Below are 25239 nucleotides of genomic sequence, written 5' to 3' on the forward strand. Positions count from 1 at the left end.
CGACACAATTTACTGAAGCAGGCGTGAACGAGTGAAGCTTGAAAGTTCTCTCGAAGAAAGAGCCGCGCCGGGTGCCAAAATGAGCTGCGGCTGCCTACGCTGGAGGATGTTACACCTGATATTTGCCACCTTTACGACAGTTATCGCCCAAGGTAAGACTGCTTTGTGCACACTTTATAAAATCCCATTCTAGGATAGGAACAGTTCTACTCTTGAGTCTCCAAAACTAGTTAGAAATCTTGGTTTCAAAAATGGACTAAAAATATTTAAGGTTTTATTTTGTGCACGTTGCCTCGTGAGGGTGTGGGGTTGGGGGGTGTCTGCCTTTCAGCCGAAAACAAGCTTTCTCTACTTGTCTGAATAATTGATAAATGTCCTCGTTTGTGACACAAACTTACATCACTCTCTGCAGTGATATAGCATTTCAGCGCCCTTACACATGTCACGTTGTGCTTAATGAAACATTTAGCATGGAATAAGTAAAGGGCGCAAGATTTAAGTATTGCAACTTAAACCGTGCCTAATGTATAATTCACCGGTTCTCAATGCGAAGTAGGCCTATTACGTTGTTTTTGACATGCGACACGCGCACGCGCGCGCTCACGGCCACTTTCACGATGGGGGTGAAAAAAAGCAAACCAAAATAAAATTCAAAATCCAATGCATAATTTTCCAGTGGGTTTATTTGTACGGATATAGTCCAATGCCGGAAAATGATGCAATGAAAAAAAAACAACACTTTTTTTCTCCTTAAATCAGCTTTAACAATCTTATTGGGTACGAAAATCTCAACCAATCACTGTGCAAGATTAAGCTCCGCCGACCCCCCCCCTCCCTCCTGCTGTTTATTTTATCCAGCATCTCTCTTTGCAGCCTCCAAAGGAGACATGCTGTGCGAGCACTATATACGTACATCATATTTATAAAGCACCCGCTAAAACACGTTCAAAGACATAAAAAGCTGTCAAATAATGTTTGAAGATTGAAGAGGATGTGACTTGTACTGCAGTAGTTTACTCAACTGGAAAGTTTATCTAATATTCTTCTTTTGAACGCATCAAGACAGTCAAGTGTATGATTCATAATTTATGACAACTATAAACGAGACAAATTTGAGTCAAGTCAGGTGAAGATTTTTAAAACTTGTTCAATTGCTCATATAAATGACCATAAACACAACACCCAAATTACATACACAACCTAATACGATTTAGTACAAGAGATTTTATCACTATGCTTAGTTTGGATGCACTTCAGGACATTAGAAAATATATATTTTGCATGATTTTTTTATTCTACTGTATTCATGGTTGCTTTTTTATAGAACTGCATAAATATCTGTTTATCTATGTACTTAGGTATGTAATGTGCATTCAGAAAATTCAACTGCCTCACAAATTGAGACAGCTTAACCGTGGTCTAGAGAGGAGAACGGATTGGATGAAATAATAAATTGAAACCAGAGACAGACAACGGTTTTATTAAGATTGTATTTAGGTTGCAGATATAGCAAGGATTTGGGATTTCTAAACTGGATGATCTGAAATTAAATGTCAACTATGTGAAGCCTTTGATTACTAACATCATTGTTCTGTTCTAGATAGAAACTTTATCAGTTTTAGGAGGAATGTAGCATATTTGCTTAATATTTGCATGATGTCAAAATGACTGACTGACTGACCGACCGACACCATAAATGACACATTTGTATCCATCTATTGTAGTAGCCTTGAAAGCAGAGATTTGTTTTTGTCTTCAATGATGCTTTTGGGAGTCAATCGGTGTGTGCCAGCTGTTTGCTACATATGGTAAAAGCCATTATGGCTCATTAGAATTCCCTATGCTGATTCAAGGTTGTAGATTCAAACAGGCTAACGGAATTATCGCAGTGTGTGCATTGTTTGATAGAAAGAGAGAGAAATAAACTTTAAAGAAAGACACTGAAATGATGTATTTTCTCCTCCAGGTCAAACCACAAGCAAATTCAAATAAACTTCCAACCTTTCCTAGATTGCATGATGACTTCCCGTTTCCATTTGAACTGAAGACAGTGTTCTCCAGTGAAGGTGTTCAATCCAAACAAGCCCCAGATACAGGACCAACATTATGCTCAGTTCCCGCACTGTCCGCTCTAATTGACATTTCCATGATGCTGTATTTCACTTTTTTGCATGGAACATTTTCATTTGGGATCTGTACAAGATGAACGCAGGTCTATCAGCTAGTATTCCTCAAACCCATTGGGGGTGTTATGGTTAGGTGGCTTTGAGATGCTGTTGTAACTTGTGCATGGCAACACAGATGCTTTCTGACTTGGCCAAGAAAAAGAGAAAGCATGTGGTTTTTCAAATACGACAGATATGAGCGATTGGAGCAGCTGGGGCAACATATTTGCTCTCAGGTTTGTCAGCTGAAAGCAGCATGGCTTGGTGATAAGTGAAGAGGATTTCTCACACTCCAAATTTCAACGTGGAAATGAGGAATGGGGCTTTAATCTGACCTAGAATATGATAAATACATTTTGGGAGGGACTTGGAAAATGATCATAGGATTAATACTTTGATTTTCGTGCGTGATGTCTTGAGAAGGGCATGTAGAGGCTGTAAAGGGAAGAGGTTGCATGTTAAGTACCTTGTTGCACTGCATTCTTGCTCAGGAGATGGTGATCCAGTTTATATTCCTCTGGCCAGAGATGCTGCCAGCTCTGGTATTAAAACCGCACATCTGTCACTGTGGGGGCTTGCTCAGGACAACGCTGTTGCCAGCTTCCTTCTCTGTCTCCTTGCACTTTGTCAACCACACACCAAGGTGAAAAGCGCGGGGTGGGGGGATTAAAGAAGCCATTGTGCTTTTCTAAAGGCTTCTGGGCTGTCATGAGGGTGACACATATGCTACTGGCATGTCCTGAACTGTCAGGGGCCATTGCGGGCTTTTTGGGTGAGTCGAGATGAGAACCAGAGGAGACCACGGCGGACGAACTACTTAAATGTCAACTTCCTTGGAGGGGCATGATGACTTCAGTTTGACACAGAAAAGCTCTAAGCTTTCATTCACGCTTTTGTTTAGAGGTCGACGTCCTACTAATGTATCTTGCACAACATTAGGAGTTGAAACATTAAAGTGCAGCCTGGCTGTGATTTGTCTGGGTGTGAATTGCCTCTAATGCTGTGTTTCAAATGCAATACCATGCTTAATGCAGCTTCATTCATTTTATGATAATCTGCAGGGAGTAAACACCACTGTTTTTGTCCTTAATTCGCTAAGTAAGGAAATTATCTCAAATGATAAACTGAACACATGCCAGTTCTAACAGGCGTAGAATTAGTGTGCAATGTTGAATATATTCAAGCACTAAAAGCAGATTGACTGTTTTGTTGTTACTCAAAAGGGTGGCTTTAGAAATCCCTACTTATTTGATAAAAGAAAAATCTGGATGGATGTTATTGTATATTTAAATAGGTGGCCAAGATCCAATACTGGAGCTGTATTTAATGTTAATGACAGGGTAGACCGTAATTTCAGGGCTACCAAAATGATTATGAAATTAGAATATATATACTATCAAAATAACTAATTTGATCATATATCTTGTTGTGGAAAACAAAACCATGTCAAAAAATGGATTGGCTTGGATTCAGGGTCATTTAACCATGTAGTGCACAGAGGGGCGTGGAACATGCTAAAATCAAAAAATGGATTGATTTGGATTCAGTGTCATTTAACTACTTAGTGCACAGAGCGGTGTGGAACATGCTACAATCACACCTATCCAAAATATGGTACAAAATGAAAGAAACATATTTTAAGTGACTTATCATTCATTGCATTGGCGTCTGTGCAAAGGTTTGGCTAGTTTCCAATTTAGATTGAAGAATTTAATTATTCTGCTTTGCTCTGCTGTCCTAATCAAACCATGTTGCATTAACCGATGAAGCATGCTCAGGTGAGAGGTAAAACGTCTTCCAAGACCAACAGAACGGTCCAGAATGAAATGAACTGGATGAATGACAACATCCACAAGCATTATTCTGCTACATTTTTGTGATGGCTGCATGATTCTGATGAGGACACCGAAGGCCTTTCCTAACATTTCTATTGGTCTTCAGACAATACGACTTGTTTTGGATCTATTCACAGCCCACTAACTGAATCTGAAAAGCTGTTTTAATCCTGCTTTATGATGGTTAACTTCCAGTTTTGAGCCAGATGTATCAGATCCCACCTTTAACCAACCCCCAACTCCACTGGCCCCTCCTAAACCCGGATTGCACGCACAAACGCAAAGACCTAGCAGATCGTCTGTCTGTCTGTGTGTGAGAGATGAAACTAGGTCAGCCGAGAAGAAAGAAAAACTATGAGAAATGACAGGCAAACAAGGTCACTTGATGGCTAGAATTTGGACAATAAGTTAACAGGGTTACTTGAAAAAATTACAGTGTACCAGACTTGCACTGTCATCTCTAAGATATAATTAGCTCCCTGGGTATCATTTATAATTATTTATAATATGCTGCTCCATGAGCCCAAACAAGATGCGATGTGGTGCGATACATACTTACATTTTATTTTTTTATTTTTTTTACCTTTGCCTTCTAGACTTGCTGCCCGAGACAAAGAGCCCAGTGCCTTTCCCCGTCTTCTTGCCAGTCAGCTATGAGATTCGGGATGCTGACTTCCTCTTCTTAAAAGAAGCAGGGCAGGACTTCATGAGGAATTTCAGCATGCAGAGTAACACACAGCCCTTTGTTATTTTGAGAGCAAGCCGCCAGCCCACCATCAGCGCAAGCTACGGCCCCATGTCCACGAAGCAGGTTGTGCCTCTGGATCTGGTCCAATCCGTGCAGCTCTTCAATGCCCCGGACGCCTTCACTTTCAACTGGAAGATTCAGGCCTTTGTGCTAACGCCTCGGGTCTTGTCCACCAAGCCCAAAGTGCGGGTGCTCTTCTATGTGGCGGGACGGGACTGGAACAGGGAGGAAGGCGCTGAGGATGAGCTACCTTGTGTGACAGTCTATGCCTTCTGGCAAACCCAGGAGGTGAGATGTTCCTGTGCCATGGGAGGTGAGAAGGGAACTTGCATGGCTGAGCTGCTACCTTTGCCTGGCTGGTTTGGTCAGAGTTTGGAAAGCACCAGCAGGGAGAAACAGGACCCGTCAGTTGGGAACCTTGTAGAGCTCTACTATCAGGCACAGTCCAAAGTCGGCGGGAAGTGTGACACGCTGGAGGGGAGTCGTTGGGCAAGCTCACAACAGCAGCAGCAGCAGCAGACAAACTATGTTCCCGTCACTCCCATGCAGAGGATTGGCAGTGTGCGTCTCCTGCAGGTGCCCAAAGGAATGGCCACACTCTCCCGACTCAAACTTGGCAACTCCATTGTCATACGGACATCCTCCAAACCACTAAAGAAGACGGACATTGCCACCTTCTACATCCTCATGGCCGGCTCTGCTCAGCTGACTAACTTCACTCTTAGGTAAGATGGTGGTTTTTGGTGCCTTTTAATTTCTCCTGCTCAGCGCTTATCTGGATGATGTCATTCAGAGCACAGTTGATTCTAGAAACGTCAAAAGCTCATTTTGTAGCCCAAAAAGCGAGACAGTCATTATGTGCACTCATCTATAAGCCTCGGGGCTTTGGAAACTATGGAACGTTGCAGGAAATTAAATGAGGGATTTCGTGGAAACTAAAATTGAGATTCTTTCCTGGAAACATGGCAGATAATTAAATGCAAAGAAAAAAAAATCATAAATTAATGTTTGCGTTTGCACAGCTTGACGATATTAAGGGCTCAAAAGTCATATTCCTCAACACTGACATGGATCAAATGAAATCCCGTAGAGGCTTAAGTTCATTAGGACTCTACTTAACACGTTTCGCTGGGACTCTGTCAAATCATTTAACGTTGTCGACCTTATACTTGGATATGGAGATTACCTGCCGCAGTACAGTGGAAGGCTCATTTCTCATTGAGAAATGCATGACTGATTGAAGAATTGTGAAAGTGTTTGAACCACACCGTTAACTTAATTTTGTGATGGAGGTGTGCATTTAATGCCGAGATTCTGAAGGAAATGTGCATGTTTCCTTAAACTTAATGCATCTATCAAATCATCAGAATTTTGTGTGACTCATTAATTTTGCAGTGGAAAAAAGTTGAACAGATTTACATTGCAAGAACACTGCTGCTTTCTTATTATGATTCGTTTTCCCTGTGAATTTAGAGCCAGGCTTGCCATAAAGTACACATTTTGTCTCTTCGGTTCATAGGACATTGTCCCAGAAGCTTGCCAATTTTTTGCATGATTTATTTTCAACAGTGGTGTCCTCCTTGGTCGTCTTCCATGAAGTCCAGTTTGGCTCAGACTATAGCGGATGGTATAATGTGACACTGCTGTATCTTGACCTTGGAGTTCAGCTTTAATTTATTTGGAGGATGTTCTGGGCTCTTTTGCTACCATTTGTTTTATCAGTCGTATCAATTTGTCATCAGTTTACTTCCTGTGGCCACAGGAGGAGGTTGGTCCCGACGATCTTAAATTTTTTGAATGTGTGATTGTAGTCACAGGAACATCAAGCTGCTTAGAGGTGGTCCGATAGCCTTTACCTTTAAATTGCTTGTCTATGAATTTCCTTCTAATCTTCTGATTCAACTCTCCTTTGCGCCGTCAAGTCCATGTTTAGCGTGTTACCAGCAGCACAGTGACTAATTGTCAACGTTTAAATAGGTCAAATGGCTAAGTTTAATAGGGGGAACATGATTCTATTTCCACGCCTGTTTCACCTTGTTTTTAAAATTAAATTGATGTCTGATTTCATTGGTTAGTTCCCATTATTATTATTATTCGTATTAATAATTATTTCATAATATTAATAATAAAGTTTTTCTCTATATTTTATTTCTTAACAACGTCACAATCAATTGTGAAGTTGTTAAAAAATAAAATATTAAAAAATAAAATATATTAATTAAAATATTAATATGTAGTATATAGTATGAATTATATTATCTATCTATTAATATATTATAATTACTATAATAATGATAATAATAACAATAAGTATTATGTTTTTCTCTATATTTTACTTTTTTAACAATTTCACAATTGATCCATCAACTGCTTGTTAATATGACAAGACACAATCAGTCACAGTTCATTCTCTATACTTTTGGTCCTTCCTCGATCGAGAGTAATTTGTAATGGTCACAGCTTTTACTTAAAGTAAGGCATCACTGTCGTATGGTCATCAAGTGGCATGACATTGTGTGAGTGATGTGTTCCAACCGGAAGCCTAATCGTTTATCTATGTGACAAATGTGGCCTTTACAACCATTTTTAGTGCTGCGATGCCTGCCATCTGGCAGCAACGTTGGCATAAACTGACTCTCAACCCCCTAAACTGCTCCATAAGTACGATAAGCACGATGCTGATCTTTAGCCATCCGACTGGCTAAACACTGGACGTTTGCCTGCATAAACGATTACATCTGTTCTTTACTGTCTACTTGACTAAAATAATCTTAAAATAACATCTATCATACAATGGATATTTGGGAGAAATAGGCAGTTATCAAGAACCACGAGGATGTGTAAAATACTATTTGTATTTTAAACCAAGTATGTGAGCGTGCACATGCAGTAGCCTATTTCAAAATTCTAGATGTGAGGGAGGTGTATGGGAGGTGAAACAAGGTGCCACTCATGCCTTGCCTGGTCAGAAGTGAGATAGATGGCAGGTCCAGCACCTGAGAGCTGTTTTTCCTCACACACTGTCAGCTTCAGTCTCCATTGCCATCCATCTTGGCTGCCCTGGTGCCTCCCTTTGCTTGCCGCCTCCTCGGGGGCCACTAACCAACGCCATGGACACTGCTTCTTACTCCCCACTGCTCATAAAAAAAAAACCCTCCTCAAATCCCAGGGGATTTTATTCTTCCCATGGAGAGAGAGAGAGAAAGGGGAAAAGGGCGGATAAGTCTTCTTGTTGCTGTCGCTTTTTATTAGCTGAATCCTGTTCCTTTCGGCTTAATACCCAGCTATGCCCAGCTTGAACGCCACCTTGGTTTTCATATTGCGACATTAACATCCTATGAAAATGGCGTGAAAACTTTGTTTTTCCAAAAGATAAAAAATATGATGCTAGATAAACAAAGTGCCTCACACGAAGCTCAATTTACAGTTCCGGATAAACACTTTTGTTACGATGAAATGAATGTACTGGTGAGAGAACTTTGTTTTTCCAGTTCCAGATATACACTTTTATTACTATTTTCAAGTCTAACCTGTTAAAACAGTTACGCTATTCAATCAACATGTCAGCCTTCAAATAAAAACACATTAACTGTCTGCAGACGCAAACCGTCTGCCAGAGCTTGTTTTGATTAGGGATGGTAATACCCACCCACCGGTGTTGGGCTGCTTGCAGAAATATATTTTATAACACAACATTTGACGTCAACCTATTTCTCACCTCTCTTTCGCTTATGAAATTCATACTGATTCTGGTTACTTCCCGTGGGCTACTTGACTACAACTTTTGGAAGATAACAACAAAGCAAGCCAACAGTGGTCTTTTAAGGGAAGCTTTAGCCTGAAGTGGAAGCATCCAGCGTCATTTCACAGTGTGATGATACAGCAGACGCCTGCATGCCAAGGTTACTTGCCTCTCGAGACCTGCTTTAGAGTGCAGCAAAGCTGAACATGCAGATGGTGTCACACATCCAAACACGCAAATGTGCACAGAAACGTAGCACAAAAACATCTTCAGGTTACGTTAAATATTTTAAATTGAGAGATAATGCATTGTCAAGGAGCACTGTCTCTACTTTTGCTGGACTTGTTAGAGCCATACTTGAACCATAATTGCTGTTGCTTCTAACATAGATTACATCCCCTTTGAGAGTCATAATGCGATCAGCACTCCGCAGTTATCTGAAAGATTCAGGGATAAACCACGTAGCTTTGCATGCAGATGAAAGCCAAGAAGAATTACACGAGGAGGCTGGCTGCTCTGGGTGGCCTGTTCTGTGTCTCTTGGACATCAAACTTCCATTGTCTTGTAGGCTTTGTTAACCCATAAATTCCCACAAATGAATTATTTAGTGCAAGTAACCCCTGACCTTATCTTGATTGTAAATTCGGTAGACTGTCTCCCAGCTGTAAATTGCTTAGTGGGGTATGATTTTTAGCAGAAAGACTGTGCAATGACATAATAATGGCTGTCATATGAATGATTCGGCACAAGGATGGGTAGAAGTGATCTTTGCCACTTCTACTCCAGATGTCACTTAGTATTCAATTTTGCTTGCCCATACTATTGCTAAAAGTGTCATTTTCATGTATAAACAAAGTCTAAATGGTCATTTATTTCCCTATAATTCATAGGCTCTCAACGGGGGACATTTTTATTTACCACATTCTTGACCTTTCCATTTTTTTTTCAATTTGTATTTTTTACTTTTACAGAGCAACGATAAAGGATGGTGTGACCTTTCGTACAGCAACACCAAGTAACTCTTTACTGTGGGATATCACACTGGATACGGCTGCAGATGGAGCCATCTCTGTCATTTGTCAGAGGAAGGCTCCCATATCTGGAAAAAGGCAAGTCTATTTCTCACATTCATATCTATGAGCTGCTTCATCAGTTGAAAGTTCAGTTGCCTCAATAAACAAACACTTGAGGAGCCCGAAGGGAATCTGTGTCGAGCTGCATCAGGCATAAAAGTAGTTTTTGTAATGTAGCTCTTGCGGCGCATATGATTTGTTTGTTTGTTGGCAGCTGTGGAGGAAAACACAAACCTTCTGTCCCAACTGACAAGAACGAAGCACAAAATTGTACTGTGTCCCGGGAGGACTGAAGTGTAAAGTGTAAATTGCTACTTCCTTTTAAAATGATTGCCAACATAATGCTCAATCTTACACATCACACAAATTCCGCCCCAAAAAATTAAAGAATGGTTCAAAATAAACCCATCCATATTAAATAGGACATGTTGTGGCGGTATTTATGGTTGTGAGGAATGTTGACACGCTGAAAATATTTGCGAGATGAGATGAGGTGTTTGTATTGGAGAGCGCCTGGATCACAATCCCTGTTGTAGTTTATTCCAAAAGTATTTGCGGATCTTCCACGGCAGACTCATCCAAACCAGTAAAAATCAATCAGGTTGCCAACCAATGCAGTGCACGTGGCACACATGAGACGAGATTAAAAAAAAATTCAAACTCGACTCATTATTATGACTGTATTGTTTATGATCGACGGCTTCCACTCCAAGCCTCCCCATCAGCATGAAAGGCTCCTCGAAGGTAAAGAAAACAGGATCCCATTTTTCCTACCAATTAATATGATATTATAATGTCAACATTTGGCCATTGTTGTTATGTAGTAGGGACACATACACAGATGTTAAGCAGTCAGTGAGCATACGGTGTGCCCCCCACACACACACACCCTCACCCTGATAGCGTGAATTAGCCGTCAACAGCAGTTGAACGACTCGCAATGACATGCAATATGATGTTTCACCTTCCAGAGGTGCGAGAGCATACAGGCAACGGGAGAATGCCCGCACTGCTAGATTTGTCAGGGAATGCCCTCATTTCAAGGTCGCTCCACCGAGAGTCATGAAGGTGCATACGTGACACACTTCAGTTGATGAGAGGATCTGCATTCCCCAAAAGACTGTGGAGCAGAGCATCGATTCAGAAATAAACACACAGAAAAATATGCCCCCAAATGGGTTTATAAATCAAAACCACACGCAGGTTCAATTGAGTGCAGCTCTCGCTTTCTGAACAGAAAGTTCTGTCAAATGTGCAGTTATTTTTTTTTTTCTTTTATGTGGCCAAACCTTGAGGCAGGAGAAATCAAGAACAATATGAGCTAACCTGCGACCCGTTTGAGGACAAGCGGTACAGAAAATGTATGGATGGAATATGAGCTAATTGTTGCACACCAAATGCTCCATCCCGAATGTGAATCATGTTGAGCATTTTGTTGTTGCCCTGCATGTACAGTATTCACATTTTTTATTCATGGGAGAGCATTTCAGCATACAAGTATTGCCCTCGCAGAGATCTGCTGAGGTTCAACTCAAACTGCAAGATTAATTCTGCCTCTGAGAAATACTTGCAAAAGCGAAGGTCTAATCTGCGCACCAAGGGCTGGCACTCGGGGAAAAGGCAAGAAGCCAAAAGAATAAGAATTGGCAATACGTTACACCTTGAAAGGAATATGAAAAGGCACAATCAGAGCAGTAAATTGTTTTTTCCATGCATGTTTGTCAAACAGATTTTTTCCAGGTCATACTACAAAGGGATAATTGATGCTTTGACAGATAATATCTGCCGATTTGACCTCATTACGTTGTTTTCCCCATTCGGCATGGATAAAAAACATTGTTTATCACAACTTCGTTAAGTGTGAGCATACTGTATATTTCATGGCGACTAATCCGCCATGAAACCAACAGATCCCCTGCAGAGTCCATGCCTAGTCACTGACACCACAGATGGAATTCCCTTGACTCTCTGGTTGGAAATACATTTGCAGTATGCTTGCATTTAAAGCTTATCCTATCCCACATCTTAGTAGTTTGAGCTGATTGTTAAAGACAGCTCGTCACAGATCATAAACAAGACACTTTGCACCATGAGCCACAATGTGAATAGAGCAGACTCATCCCATTTTATACACATCTGTGTTAATGCATACTTAAGGGGATGGATGCCTGCTTATGTCAAGTGAATAGCTTTTCTTGTTTTGATACTTCATTAGGATTACATTATCTTTTAATACCCAGTCTTGGTGCAATATGTTGAGATTAGTCAATTATAGTAAAACCCTGTTTTTGCTTTCCAAGAGGCAAGAAGAAAGGGGATACAAAGCTTTCCAGTTGTTGTTGAGTCTGGAACTAATGGAGGATTAACAAATGATCATTGGTGGTTCGTTGTTACTCTAAAGTAGGCTGGTGGCCAGCCCATCAAGAGTTCATTTGTTGAAGTAAACAATTTTGTGGGTCTGATTATTCAAGGGTGCCCCTCCCACATAATAATACTTTTCAACACTAATTGCAGCAATCATTTTCCCCCCAAACAGCGTCCTACCACATTTGCATGAGGCTTTGGTATGTGCGTGCAACCAGTGTTTTCGTCATACATTTTTCTTGTTCATTGTTTGTCCAGAAATGAATCACATAATAGGAACTTTGCCACACAAGAAAATTGAATCCATAGCCAAGTCACTATTTAGGCTGACATCCTTGAGAAGCCATTATAAAAAGGTCACAAAGGCATTTACTTTGCCGCTGTCCCCATATATTGCTCTCTAGCAAAATCCAACCAAAGCGCCAACAGAATAGCATCATTTTCCATTCCATATGGATCTCTAATAGCCTACATCGCCAAAGTCTTTACCTTTGGAAAAACGCAATAATTTCTTGAAACACATTTGGAACAAATTGTATGTTGCACAGGGCATTTTTTTTGCATCTAATAAGCTATAATTCTATGTGTATATATATATATATGCACACACACGCACGCGGGGCGGGGTATGGCGTCATGTGAAGCGCATTCTTCAAGAGTCCCCACCAAGTGTTTGTGTGAGTATGGGAATGTTTAGTCAGCTAATTTGCATCAAATTAAACTGTTAAGCAATCATCTGATAAAGCCCATCTACATGGGCAGTATAACAACACTTTTTGTCATTACTTCACTATTGGCCTCTGACGTCGTACAAGCAAGGAGGGAGTTTGTAAATTTGAATGATGGCCTGGAGAGACACACCCTCGAACGTTAGCTCGGCCAAATTAGAAATGTTTCTCCTCCTCAGGACCTGGACTTGATAAACTACAGTAGCTTACATCATCAAATTAAATCCTATATGAAGAACAGAACAGGCAGTGATTTATTATAAACACCAAAGCATTAATTTGTCATTACCCAAAACTGTGAGTCTGCTTGGCAATGAATACAATTACATACAGTACATTTCACATTGACTGTTGGCGACCCAATAAAACACAAATCCTGTTCCAGACAGAGCAAAAAGCCAAAGGATAAAAGTGCAGCATATACAAAATCATTAAACTGTTACGCAATCTCTCCTATCTAAGTTGGAATGTGTCTAGGAATTTGTGCCCATAACTCGTCAGTGGTCAAGCATTCTGACTGCATTCAAACAGTTTTTATTTATTTATTTATTTATTTATTTATGTATGTATGTATGTATGTATGTATGTATGTATGTATGTATGTATGTATGTATGTATGTATGTATGTATGTATTTATTTATTTATTTATTTATTTATTTATTTATTTATTTGTTTATTTGTTTGTTTGTTTGTTTGTTTGTTTGTTTGTTTGTTTGTTTGTTGCACAGTAGCAAGCAGAGAAAATAAAAATGAATCTCCCAAAAGATTCCTGTGCAAAACCACTTGCAGTGTTGTTTAAATGACCCAAATTACTTCACAAAAAGATAAAAGGTAGATGAGACACATTCCATTTTGGTGAGGAGTTGGATCAAAGTGTGCACACAGGAATTTTTCAACATTTCACATCAATCTGGCATCCAACTCCCTACCGGCAAAAATAATTGTGAAAGCGTACGTTTGTTTGTCAACGTCTATTAACCACGGATAGCCTGTTACGTAACAAACTCATGGACAAAACACAAACAGGAGGTTTTTTGGGTGGAGGTCTGTGCTCAATCGTGTTACATTCAAACTATGTGGCAACCTAACAAGATCTGTGCTTCCCCTCTCAGACTTGAAGGCAATCTGCTGGAGGTGCTTCAAATGGATTTTGAGGTTGATGAGCTAAGCAGCCCTGTGAACAGTCAGGTGATCATATGGAAATTGGAGCTCCCATCCCAAAATACTGCCAAGACTGAAGGAGCAATGAGGATCTACACCACTCAGAGAGACTTTGTTGGCTTGGCTCCTCTTATAACGGTGAGTCGGCATCAGCCTGCCTGTCACATTGTGAACCGGTGTTGATATTACTGCCGATAACGTTTGCAATAATTCCAAAGCTTGGATGGCATCCCTTGATCATCAGCACATGAAAATATGAAATGCACTTTGCTCTGATCCAATCCTGTCAGGCTGACTATACTTTGGATTGTTCAGCAAATGGCTCCTATTTTAAGCAAACAATGACCCTGTGTTGTTGACTGACAGTGAGCTGATGTCTTTCTTCTGTGCATGCACTAATGTGGTCATCCGCTCCTTGCAGAAGCTGCTTCATGTGCTTCTATTTTAGTGTTGGAACTCGATCCCATAACAGCGGATCTGAAAAATCGTTACATTTTGAATGAAAAATATAACATGGCAGTGTCACAACGTTGATGAACAGTGTCATTTAACCTACTTGCTCTGGGTCATTCGAGTGAGTGTCCATTGCGGGTCATATTCACATTGCTGCCTGCTTTATTTGTACTGTAATTATGCTGAAGGGCTTGAAGTGACATCCCTACTTGTGACTTTGACATAGTCCATATCCATTTAGCATTAAACTTTAGGCAGTGGACCAGACACGAGATTTGCTTCTCAGTATGTCACACGGTTACAAGCTTTACACCTGCTTTTGAACTATGTTGTAATGCCAGTCAAAAAAAAAAGAGATAAAAGACGTGTTAGTTCTGCATCACTTAGACCAGTTTTACAGTTCATAGACAAGCGTCCATTTGCTTTATTTTGTCCTCTGGGTGAATTTCACCGATCGTTCATAGAACCCGACCCAGATAAACTCCACTGTCAAAAAGGGAAATTGTCAGGCACATGTGCGCACACTCACACACACACGCAGATGCGCTAAACAACAATTATTTCAACTTCATTTAAACAGCGTGATTTTACACAGAGAACACACACATCCATCTGCTTTAATTTGATTCTTCATGACCGCACACAAGCATGTGAAGGAATTCAGCGAGATATTAACAAGAGCTATTACCTCCAACTGCTCTCTATGTGCCTTTTTAATTATAAATGGCTGTTGCTGCAATGATGGAAATGTCCTGAAGAATAATGGTTGAAATGCTAAAGGAAAACTAATTGGATTATATAGAAGGGGATTATTGTATCACAGTCTTTCCTGACAGAACTTTGCAAAACAAAGTCAAAATCTTTATGTATTTCAATGCACCCTCTTATGTCGTAAGAAATTCCTCTGCATCATTAAGTGCTATGGCCATGAAGGACGAGAAACTGTGCGGCTATAAATTGTACTGAAAACCTTTGAAGCAGCCGATGAGCTTGGGAGAGTTCACAATCAAACAGCAGCATTGGGGGCTATTCTAATAATTTGGAAAAAAATGCAGAGAAGCTGTCCAACAAATTCAATGGCTGCAAGAATTTCGAAGCTGCTTTTAAACGAGAGGTCCTGCGTTAAAATGTAATTTGTAACGTCTTGGGATATTTTGATTGAAATAACTTGATTACAGCAAATACAACCTCCTAATGCTGCAAATTCAACAAATGACTATTTTCCATTTTTTTCAACCCATAAAATGGCTTGAATCACTGCTGTGCTTAATAATACAACCAAGTATCATCAATGTGGTAAGTAGCTGTTCTAAAAAATAACTCACGCACGTAATTAGAAAAAATGTTGCGCCACTTGCCAGTGAACTAAATCTAACATTTTTTTCTTTATATTCTTTATTTCATAAACGTATTAGTGTAAAATTGGTAATGACATTTTTGGGGAAAACCGGTTGCCAGCCAATCGCAGGGCACACAGAGACGAGCAACCATTTGCACTCACACTTAGGGGCAATTTGGAGTGCTCATTCGGCCTACCAAGCATGTTTTTGGGATGTGGGAGGAAACTGGAGTGCCCAGCGAAAACTCACACGGGCATGCAAACTCCACACAGGGAGGGCCGGAGGTGGATTCGAACCCACACCCTCCTAAATGTAAGACGGACGTGCTAACCAGCTACCTAGTGGCAGATAATTTGATTAAATGTGTAATTTTATGTCAAGATGGTAGCTATCCCTTTACTTATACTAACAGTATCCAAGAAGTAGCACTTGGTTTCAAAAAGGTTGGTGACCCCTGCCATAGACTATAAAAATCTGACAAAAACACAATTTGTATAATAATTTGAAACGCTGTGTATAACAAAGTGAAACTAGAGTATTTATGCTCTGAAATTCACTTTGATTGTATGTAATGTCTACTTTATATATTCTTCTTCTAACACAATTCATTTAGACTTACCGTTTCTGTTAATTATCAAGAGGCACGCCATGGTCCTCTCGCATATTTGGAAATGCTTATATGCCGCTATACATTGCAGCCATCTTATTGGAGTAGATTAAGTATTGCAATAAAGCTACAAAAAGCCAAAGTAAGAATAAAACACAAACACAGGACGATTTCATGCATTACGTTTTTTTTTAAAAACATTTTCTGAACCATATTTTTCATCAAAATGTGAGTCAAATTCAGCATTTGACTTTGTTGGTTGTACTCTTTGTACGTATATATATCTTTTTTAAAGCACAATATAATGGGTGTGCATGGTCAACATGACAAATCTCTGCTTTATTGTATCAGGCAGTCCTACATTTTTTTTCTTGACAAATAACAGACCAATTTTCTTCTTTCAATGGCAGGACACTGAGGTCCTGAACACTGCAATTCTGACTGGAAAAAAGGTGATGGTGCCTGTAAGAACAGTGGCTGTGGAAGAGGATGGCCTCATCACTGATGTTTCTGAATATACAGAATGCAGCTCCACTGATGAAGATGTTCTCAAGGTATGGTTCACTTGCAAGTACAGTACACTACTTTAAATAGTAGAACTTTAAAAAAAAAATCAGGATTATAGTTTAATATCCATCTATCCATCTCTCTCAACTGAGGAAAAAGAAACTATTTTTACAGGAGTGGTCGGCCATGTGTGTGACAGCAAGGACAACTGCAGACAAATATGCTCTACCAAAGTCACTTCTCTCAATCTCTTTTTCCACTCAGTAAAACAAACTGTTAGTCGGGCTTCAACAGCATCACCCATCAATCTCGTCCTCAATGAACAGCCGCTGAGCTAAATCGCTCAGCACAAATTACCTTGCAGTCTGCCACACTGCTCTCTCTCATCCTGTGACTTTTCCCTTTTATCCTGAGAACCTGGGCATGGCTGACTGCCAAAGGCTGGCTTTTTTGACTGATGAAATTGAAAGTCAGGGCCCTTGACTGCAGGGTCACACAATGTAAAAAATTACATTAAAGGAGCACAATGGACCTAAGGCAAAGTAATGTACATTTTTGAAGACATGTGTTACTCTCTCCCTCAACAGAATGAATATACCATACATAAAAATATAGATTCATGCATATTTTTGAGGGGGGTTCCTCATCACTATTTTTACCTAACAGAATGCAACACATCTCATTTGCAAAGACTTGATGAGGCCTGTGGAACATGTCCAATGAAAGACATGTCCAGTGAGTTTATTGGCTATGCTGGAACTTGGATTAGCTTCTAGAAATTGTGTGCGGTTCCTCGCAACCTAGGGTTGTAGATAAATGGCACATCAACGGGCCTCAGGATCTCATCACTGCATTTAAAATGTCATCTTTAAAATGCACCTGTGTTGGTTGTCCATAACATATGCCTGCACTTACCTTAATCCCTCCATCAACATGGGCCACCTCATCCCACAACACTGACATCAGGATGTGTGATGCCATCCAGACTTACTGCCATCTGCCCAGTTCAGTGAGAACCAGGATGTATTCGAATAGAGAATACGTTTCCTAAGTGTAAGGTGCCATCAAATGTAAGCATGGGCCCACTCAAGTCTGTTAAAATAAGATGCAGTGATGAGGATGGCAAGCATGCAGATGAACTTCCTTGAGATGGTTTCTGGCTGTTTGTGGAGAAATTATTTGGTTTTGGAAACCAATTGTTGCCGCAGCTGCCCAGGATAAAACAAATGGGACCTTCCTGTGTAATAATAATCATGCAATCTCATCACGTTTTGATATGCCACATTTAAAGTGGTTTGATTATGTCAGCAATGGAGAAGGGCTTAAGTGTACTAGCTGGCCAGACAACAGCTTCAGTTACCAATTTTCAGTTAATCTTGTCATTCTTATCCTATTTTTTTTTATCTTCAGTGTATGAAGAATAGGAAATCTGCTGGTGCCAAATGGGAAAGTGTTTTTATGGCATTAGCGTCTCATAAAATCAAATGTACTTTATTATTATGTCATGGTGACACCAGTTGGAGAGAGCGAACATTCACTAACCTCCACGTACATTGGAAGAGAAAGGGCAAGTCCCTAATTTTTTACTGTAGATTGAGAACTTTGGGTTTCTTATAGAAAGATGAATGTATGATCAACATCTCATCTCAGTTGCAATGCGTTTGAAGTGTACAGCATTTGCATATACGCACATATGTGGAGAGTTTGTCAGGACAGAATTGAAATTGCTTGGCTTGCCAGACAACGCTGTACCAGCGATTGGGTCTGGTAGGGATTTGCAGCAAGTGGATTTCTGAGGCAGGGCAAACCTGAGCAAACAGACAGTACAAAGGAATCAACCAGCAAAGAGACGTGACGTCCAAGAAAATATTTCCAAATCTTTTGAAATAAATGCTTCCAGTGCTGTCGGCTGCTGAGGTTTCAATGACCTTGTGTGTCTGGTTATTTAAAATTGCTTTAATGCTGAATGATGTTAAGAAATGATCATCCCTCCCACATGCAATTTTGAATGAGGATGGACTAGAAAGACCTACTGGGTTCGTTTTGAATTGAGGGTGAGCCAGACCCAATTTCTTAGTGGGTGTGACTTGCCAGGCTACAATTTAACAGGTGAGAACTTGATGGTTTTGTATTCGTGTGACAAGTCAGGAACTTTATGGTGTGACTTGAATTTACCCATTAACTCCAATAGAAAAACAAAATATTTTTAAATCTTTCAAATATATTTTCAATAGCACTACGGTTATAATTATCCCTGAAGGATATCTTTCAATCCGTCTGCACTGCCTCGTGAGAAAAAATACAATTTAAAAACAAATTTCAATTTATGACACAAAAATCCCTTTGGGTGCTATTATTGTTGACAGAATGAGATTGTGACTAAATAGAGTGGGCGGCTGCCACATTAAAATATATTCTGTTTTAAATGATGTTTTGAAGTGTTGTTTGAACGTGGCTCCAAGTTCAGTTTAAGCGTGAAGCTATTGGATGATGTTCTCGTTATAAAGACGAAATGAAGAGTGTCACAGAACATGGATGAATGGATGACTGCATTCACAATGAATTAAAACATGAGGACCCCATACATCTCGAAAACCTTAACAACAACTCAATTCTTGTCTACTGATCCATTCTTGCATTAGGAGTTCATCACTGCCAAACTATAAATAAAAGCACCGTTTGGTTTGAATTCATGCATGAGATTATTTGTCAGGAAGTTAGGCCGTAGCAGGATGACACATAGTGATGTGGTCATTTGAAAGCTTTAGCTGAGGACACAGGGTGATTCTGAAATGCACCGATGATCCTCTCAAAAATAGCATGTGCACATGGCAGCGCATCATGTAGCCGGGTGCTGGATTCGTGCAAGTAAGAGCAAGATTTGCTATTTGTATTCCTCCTTAGGCTATCAGTCAAAGTCACATTATTTTTTCCACTCCTGTGTGCATTTCCAGAGGCTGGTGACTGAATTTAAATGTGGCGTTATAATTATCCTGTTTGTTGTGAGCAGTGGCTGTTGAGAGGACCAACAAAAAGCTGATTCATGTCTTCGATTGTCCATGTGATCTTTCTGTAGTGGCTTAAACTCTCCAAGGTCACTTTTGAAATTATCGAGTAATGAATGCACTTGGCTGTGAAGGACCGATGTTGAGTGCTGGCTGCATCAGATGATATTTTGATTAACATAAAATAACAATGCAGCATCTTCCCAAAGCTTTGGAGCAGTGATCATCACAGTACTTTATTGCAGCTATCACTACCATAACACATGCAGTTTGAAACTACCACAAGGACATTTGGTTTAGAGTGGAGTGACAATTTGTGAAAATATTGACATTTATGAGACTATTTGATGGTGTTTGTCACAGCTTAAATGACTAACATAACCCTCACTCACAGCTAAATTGATTGTGGACGCAGTTTGTTCTCAAAAATGTACCTGGACAAACTTATTGATATAATCAAGGACATTAACATGACAAAGTATCCCTATTTTTCTTCCTCTCTAGGTCTCGGACAGCTGTGACTATGTTTTTGTAAATGGCAAGGAGACAAAAGGCAAAGTCAAGATGGTTGTAAACTTTACCTACAGCTATCTCAGTGCTCAACTTGAGCTGAATGTGTGGATGCCACGACTCCCCCTTCAGATAGAGGTGTCAGACACAGAGCTGAGTCAAATCAAAAGCTGGAGGGTCCCTATACTGACTTCCAAGAGGTGGGTTGCAGTGTTGATAAAAGACAACTTTGTTTGCCCTCTAACCATTCCTTTCTCTAATTCTAATAATTATGATATGCTTTTGCTCGCATTGCATATTAATACTCCCTCTGATCCAACCAGAATCAAGATTGACTGATGATAATCTATGAGTCAATTATCAAATAGGTGGTGTGTGTTTTATGTCTCAGATCTGTCTGGAACAGTCAAGTCAACGAAAAGAAAGGAAAGGGCTGCACATTGCAGTTTCAGCATGCCCTGGTGCGTGTGCTAACCCACTTTGTGGCCGAGCAGGAAGACCCTCGGGACTCCAAGGCCTATTTCCTGGGCTCTGACTGGCAGGTGGATGTAACAAGACTTGTTAGGTACTTTATGAAGGTGGAAGATCCTCGTGTGGCAAGGCTACAGGAAGGGAAGGTGCTATCAGGCCGAGATATTGGGACCACTGCCATCCAGGTAAGCATGAGCATCAAACTAATATTATGAGGAGGGAAAATAAAACATATCAGCTCTGCTTGAGGATTGTGCCTGATCTTGCCAGTGAGATCAGAGTAAACTGCATCTCAGTATTGCTATAGGGGTTTGCATACATGACATGATTAAATAATCTAAAAATGTCCGTGTTGCTGCAGTGATTGATGTCAAATGGTCCAATAGTATGCCGGAGTTGGACTTAAAATGCTGGCTACTCACTAAAACTGTCCACTCACTGATGTTCTTTTAATAAAAATAGGCATATTAAAATTAAGTTTTGACTTGTACAAAGTCTTTTTAGGTCCCAAAGTGGTGGGATTCTTCACTACAACCTTCTCATAAGTCCGTCTAGCCCTTGCTAAGGCAGCCGAATCTGATGGACATTGTAGTGATGTGCATGAATGGCCAAACATGTGCTATGGGCTGCTACCGTGCAACACCACCTTCATTGACCAACTGACTTTTTGCTTTTTAGAGGCTGTGGATTGCCAGATTGTCATCCAGCTTCCCTCTATTTCTCATTTCATTTAGGACGCCCTTTCAAGTATATTTGTCAATCAGTTTTGGCTATTATCAAAAGCACTCTGTATTCTTGATCAATGTGTGCGTTCAAATTTTAGACCTATTTCCATGCTACCTTTTAATTTAGAAAAGAAAAAAGTGGTGCACATATAACGGAAGGTTGTTTGATGAACATATCACAGATGTTTTCCAGTCAGGTTTTAAGATGTTGTATGGCACACAGTCAGCGCTGTTGTGAGTTTTTAATGACATCCTTCTGGCCAACGACACTAGAAACTGTTTCTTGTTTTGTTGGACCTACTCTGTTTGCTCGTTTGGTGAGCATTAGTGGTAGCACTCCAGAGTGGTTAAGGTTAATTGGGTAGGTAGGAGGAGAGCGTTGTTTGCTCTGAATCACACTCTGTTCCACTGTCATCTCCTCAGGGCTCATTTTTGGGGGCCCTGCTTTTTTCTTAGTATTTGCAATACTTGGGTTCCATCTTAAGAAACAAATGTACAGTTGTGCTCATGAGTTAACATACCCTTAGTGTACGTAAACTTACTGGATGGGAAGGGTGAATGCTAGAGTTGTTCAGTTACTTGCTGGGTGGGAAGGATGAATACTAAGCTTGTTGAATCTGCCACTGTTTGCGATTTGAGTCATGGCAAGACCTGATTCACATAGCAATCAGAGACTTGTAGGGAGTACTATGTAAGGGTAGCATCCTAGATACTGAGGTATGGGTGACATTAGTTTTGAAACAGACCACCTATGATCTATGCATTTTCCAGGTGACACAAAGTTAAAAAGCCAATTACCCTTTGAGTACATTGAAGGGAAAACAAGTATTGAAGCACTGTGGGACCTATTGAGCAAAATTTTAAACAGAGCAATTCTGGATTTGTCTAAATTTAGAGATTGCACAAGAAAAACACTCAATTAGGGTGTACCAATATATTTTGCCATTCTTTGCAGTTTTTTCACATAATAGCAAAAAGCCGTATAAACTCACTAAACAGCCATCAAAGTGTCTTATGCAAATTTAGATAAAAGGGGATGTTGTGTTTCGACAAGGCCATATATAAAGTCAATTACAAAATTGGGACTATACATGCCAAATACTAGTTACTCAAAAGTGGAGTCCTACAACCACAGTTGAGGGCATCACTCATTTTGTATTGACCATTGACCAAACATTGGTTACTATATGTTGTCTGAATTCTTGTAATCCTCATTCTGTATTTCAAGGTGGACAAGCAGTAAAGTTCAACCTTGGCCAAAATTTGTAAAATAATATAAATTACTTATTACTTACTTCATTATATCCTATTTTCATTTTGTACTGATATTTCAGTCTTGGAACTTTACTGTGCTATTCTGGGCCCTCAGGTATCGAATTCCATCATATGGCAATGTAAATTTGTTAAATATAACATACTGGTAGATAATAAACGTCATTACACTTGTCTAATGTGGCATTGTTTTGCAACAGGTGGTTTCTCCACTCTCTGAAACAGTCTTGGCAAAAACAACGGTGAAAGTCACGGATGAAAAAGTGACCATTACTGAACTGGGGGTCCAGATGGTTGCAGGTCTCTCAGTGACCCTACAGCTCAGCCCAGGAAGCAACAGGGCCATTCTGGCAACCACAACTACACAGGAAGTTCTGAGGTTGCCTAAACAGGTTATATTTTCAATCAACTTAACTTTACCATGGTTGAATGATTGTTCCAAAACAAAATGATAATTTATTTGTGATTAAGGGCTATGTAAATAAACTTGACTTTTTTGTTTCCTCTCCATTAGCAAGCCATGGTCAGTGCATGGTTCCAATTCAGTGATGGCAGCCAGACACCTCTTGACATTTACGATCCTGACTTTTACCGTCTGACGGTGTCATCTCTGGATCAGGGAGTGGTGTCACTGCGTGGCACTCCTCCAGCTGTGGTGGCAGAGGGAGAGGGCGAAGGAGTTCTGGTTCGGGTGGAAATGTCCATCTGTGAGACCTGCCAGAAGTCCAAACGAAAAAGCATTGTAGCTGTGGGCAATGGCAGTCTTAAGGTCAAGTTCCAGGTGAAAAGTCGACGGCCAGACAGCAATGACAGAAGTTCCGACAACAGCACTGTCAGCAAAACCACCGAAGAAAAGAACGGTGGGGACTTCAGAAATGATGGGGAAGAGATAGAGAGTGACAGGAAGCAAAGGAAACCATCACAGATTCCTTCATCACGCATCACAACATTGGCGAGAGACGAGAGTCCTTTGGCAAAGACCACAATCAAATCTACAGAAGGGACCGTTATCACCAGCGGCACACTTGGGGGTGTGGGGAAACCAACCACTTCAGGAAGTAGTCCCACCAGCATGGCCAATATCACTAGTGACAGCAGTAAAGCGTCTGGCTCTGACAACATGGTAGTGGACAGTGTTCGTGTCACAACTACTGTGAAGGCTCCTGGTAACTTGGTCAACTCTAATAATTTCCCCACTAAAATTGTTGTGCCTGGACAAGGTTCAGTGGCGGTTGAGACCACTCGTGAGGACGACGTGTTGACAAACAGACCCCTGACAGACTTAGAGATTGGTATGTACGCGCTTTTGGGAGTCTTTTGCTTGGCCATCATGGTATTTCTTGTAAATTGCATATCATACGTTGTTAAGTTCAGACATAAGAAGTCTTCGTCACATGGCCAGGAGCCCACAGGTCACAGGCATGACTGGGTGTGGCTTGGTACAGACGCCGAACTAGTGATGAGCGTCCCGGGAAGTCCCGTTCAGCAAGACTCGCAGGCTATGACCACTGTGATAGACATTGGGCCTGATAAAACTACTTCACTGTCCAGAAGGCCCAGTTGCCTAGGATCAGCTACAGACTCCCCTATTAGCTGTGTGGACGCCTTCAGGAGCAAACCATTGCCTACAGAGTCCCTCCACTCTCCAACCAGCAAGAGGAAGCGGGTCCACTTCACTACCTTTTCCATGATGGAGCACCATCATTCACCGCATCTCCAACAAAGGGAGAATGGACATGGCATCCACTGGGTTGGGAAGGAAGACAGTTGTGAAGAAGGACCCCAAGTGCCCATTGCAGAGCATAGGGACATCGTATAATAGTGAGTCTGATCAGATCTCACATTGCAGAAAATGTGGCTATGATCACCTCAATGCCTTTCTTGACTCATTATCACAAACATGGGATGACAAAAAAAAACTATTAACTCTTTTCATTACCTACCAAGGCCTTTTAGGTGTACTGTACACAAACTGTATAATACTGTTAATACTGAAGAAATGAGCCCATCTCCCACCAAATGCGATGCTGCATGTGGATATCCAATTCTTTTTTGCACTCCCTGATGACCAACCTGCATTAATGGCATTGAAGAGCTGGGTTTAAAGCCATCATAGTTGCAAGTAATGCTGTTCTTTTAGGCAGAAGTAGCCAAGGATGTTTGTCTTCATAATTTGGTATTTTGTGAACCCAGAATAAATTTAAGATGTATTTTGAGCATTTTACCCTCATTCGTACCTAACCATAGTTATTTTGATCCTCAGCCTTTTGCAGAATGTGAAAAATGTTCACATGCTCTTGTTGGCGGTCACATCAAGCGATATGAAGTGCATTACGTTAAAATGTGTTCCTGGTGTGTAAATGTTAACCATGTATTTAATCCGGGGTTCTACTAGATGAAACACAACCCAATTCAAGTCATGTCAAAGGTAAAACTGTAGATTAATTAATACTTTTGCAGGTGAATAAAAAATACTTAAAAAAAAAAAAAACTCTTGCAAATAAATAATTGTGACAGAGCACGATGATGACC

The 25239-nt window shown here is 40.4% G+C and overlaps 1 protein-coding gene across 1 annotated transcript; it reads left to right on the plus strand.

Moving 5' to 3' along the window:
• The first annotated feature begins 3 nt into the window (after nucleotides 1-3).
• LOC125993697 (transmembrane protein 132D) lies at nucleotides 4-25225 on the plus strand. The gene is made up of 9 exons (XM_049762508.2): nucleotides 4-152; nucleotides 4597-5473; nucleotides 9462-9599; nucleotides 13769-13955; nucleotides 16628-16771; nucleotides 20234-20439; nucleotides 20631-20895; nucleotides 22908-23099; nucleotides 23222-25225. Exons 1-9 carry the CDS (start codon nucleotides 80-82, stop codon nucleotides 24524-24526), a joined length of 3387 nt encoding a protein of 1128 aa, XP_049618465.2. The 5' UTR covers nucleotides 4-79; the 3' UTR covers nucleotides 24527-25225.
• Nucleotides 25226-25239: the final 14 nt, after the last annotated feature.

Source organism: Syngnathus scovelli, chromosome 3 (assembly GCF_024217435.2).
Source record: "Syngnathus scovelli strain Florida chromosome 3, RoL_Ssco_1.2, whole genome shotgun sequence".
Lineage (NCBI taxonomy): Eukaryota > Metazoa > Chordata > Actinopteri > Syngnathiformes > Syngnathidae > Syngnathus > Syngnathus scovelli.

What these genes read in the sequence shown, in the direction of transcription:
- LOC125993697 (XM_049762508.2), top strand. Translation starts at nt 80, where the DNA reads ATGAGCTGCGGCTGCCTACGCTGGAGGATGTTACACCTGATATTTGCC. An exon ending in GCTTGGCTCCTCTTATAACG is followed by an intron (nt 13,956 to 16,627) that starts GTGAGTCGGCAT and finishes TTTCAATGGCAG; the next exon opens with GACACTGAGGTCCTGAACAC. An exon ending in TTCTGAGGTTGCCTAAACAG is followed by an intron (nt 23,100 to 23,221) that starts GTTATATTTTCA and finishes CCTCTCCATTAG; the next exon opens with CAAGCCATGGTCAGTGCATG.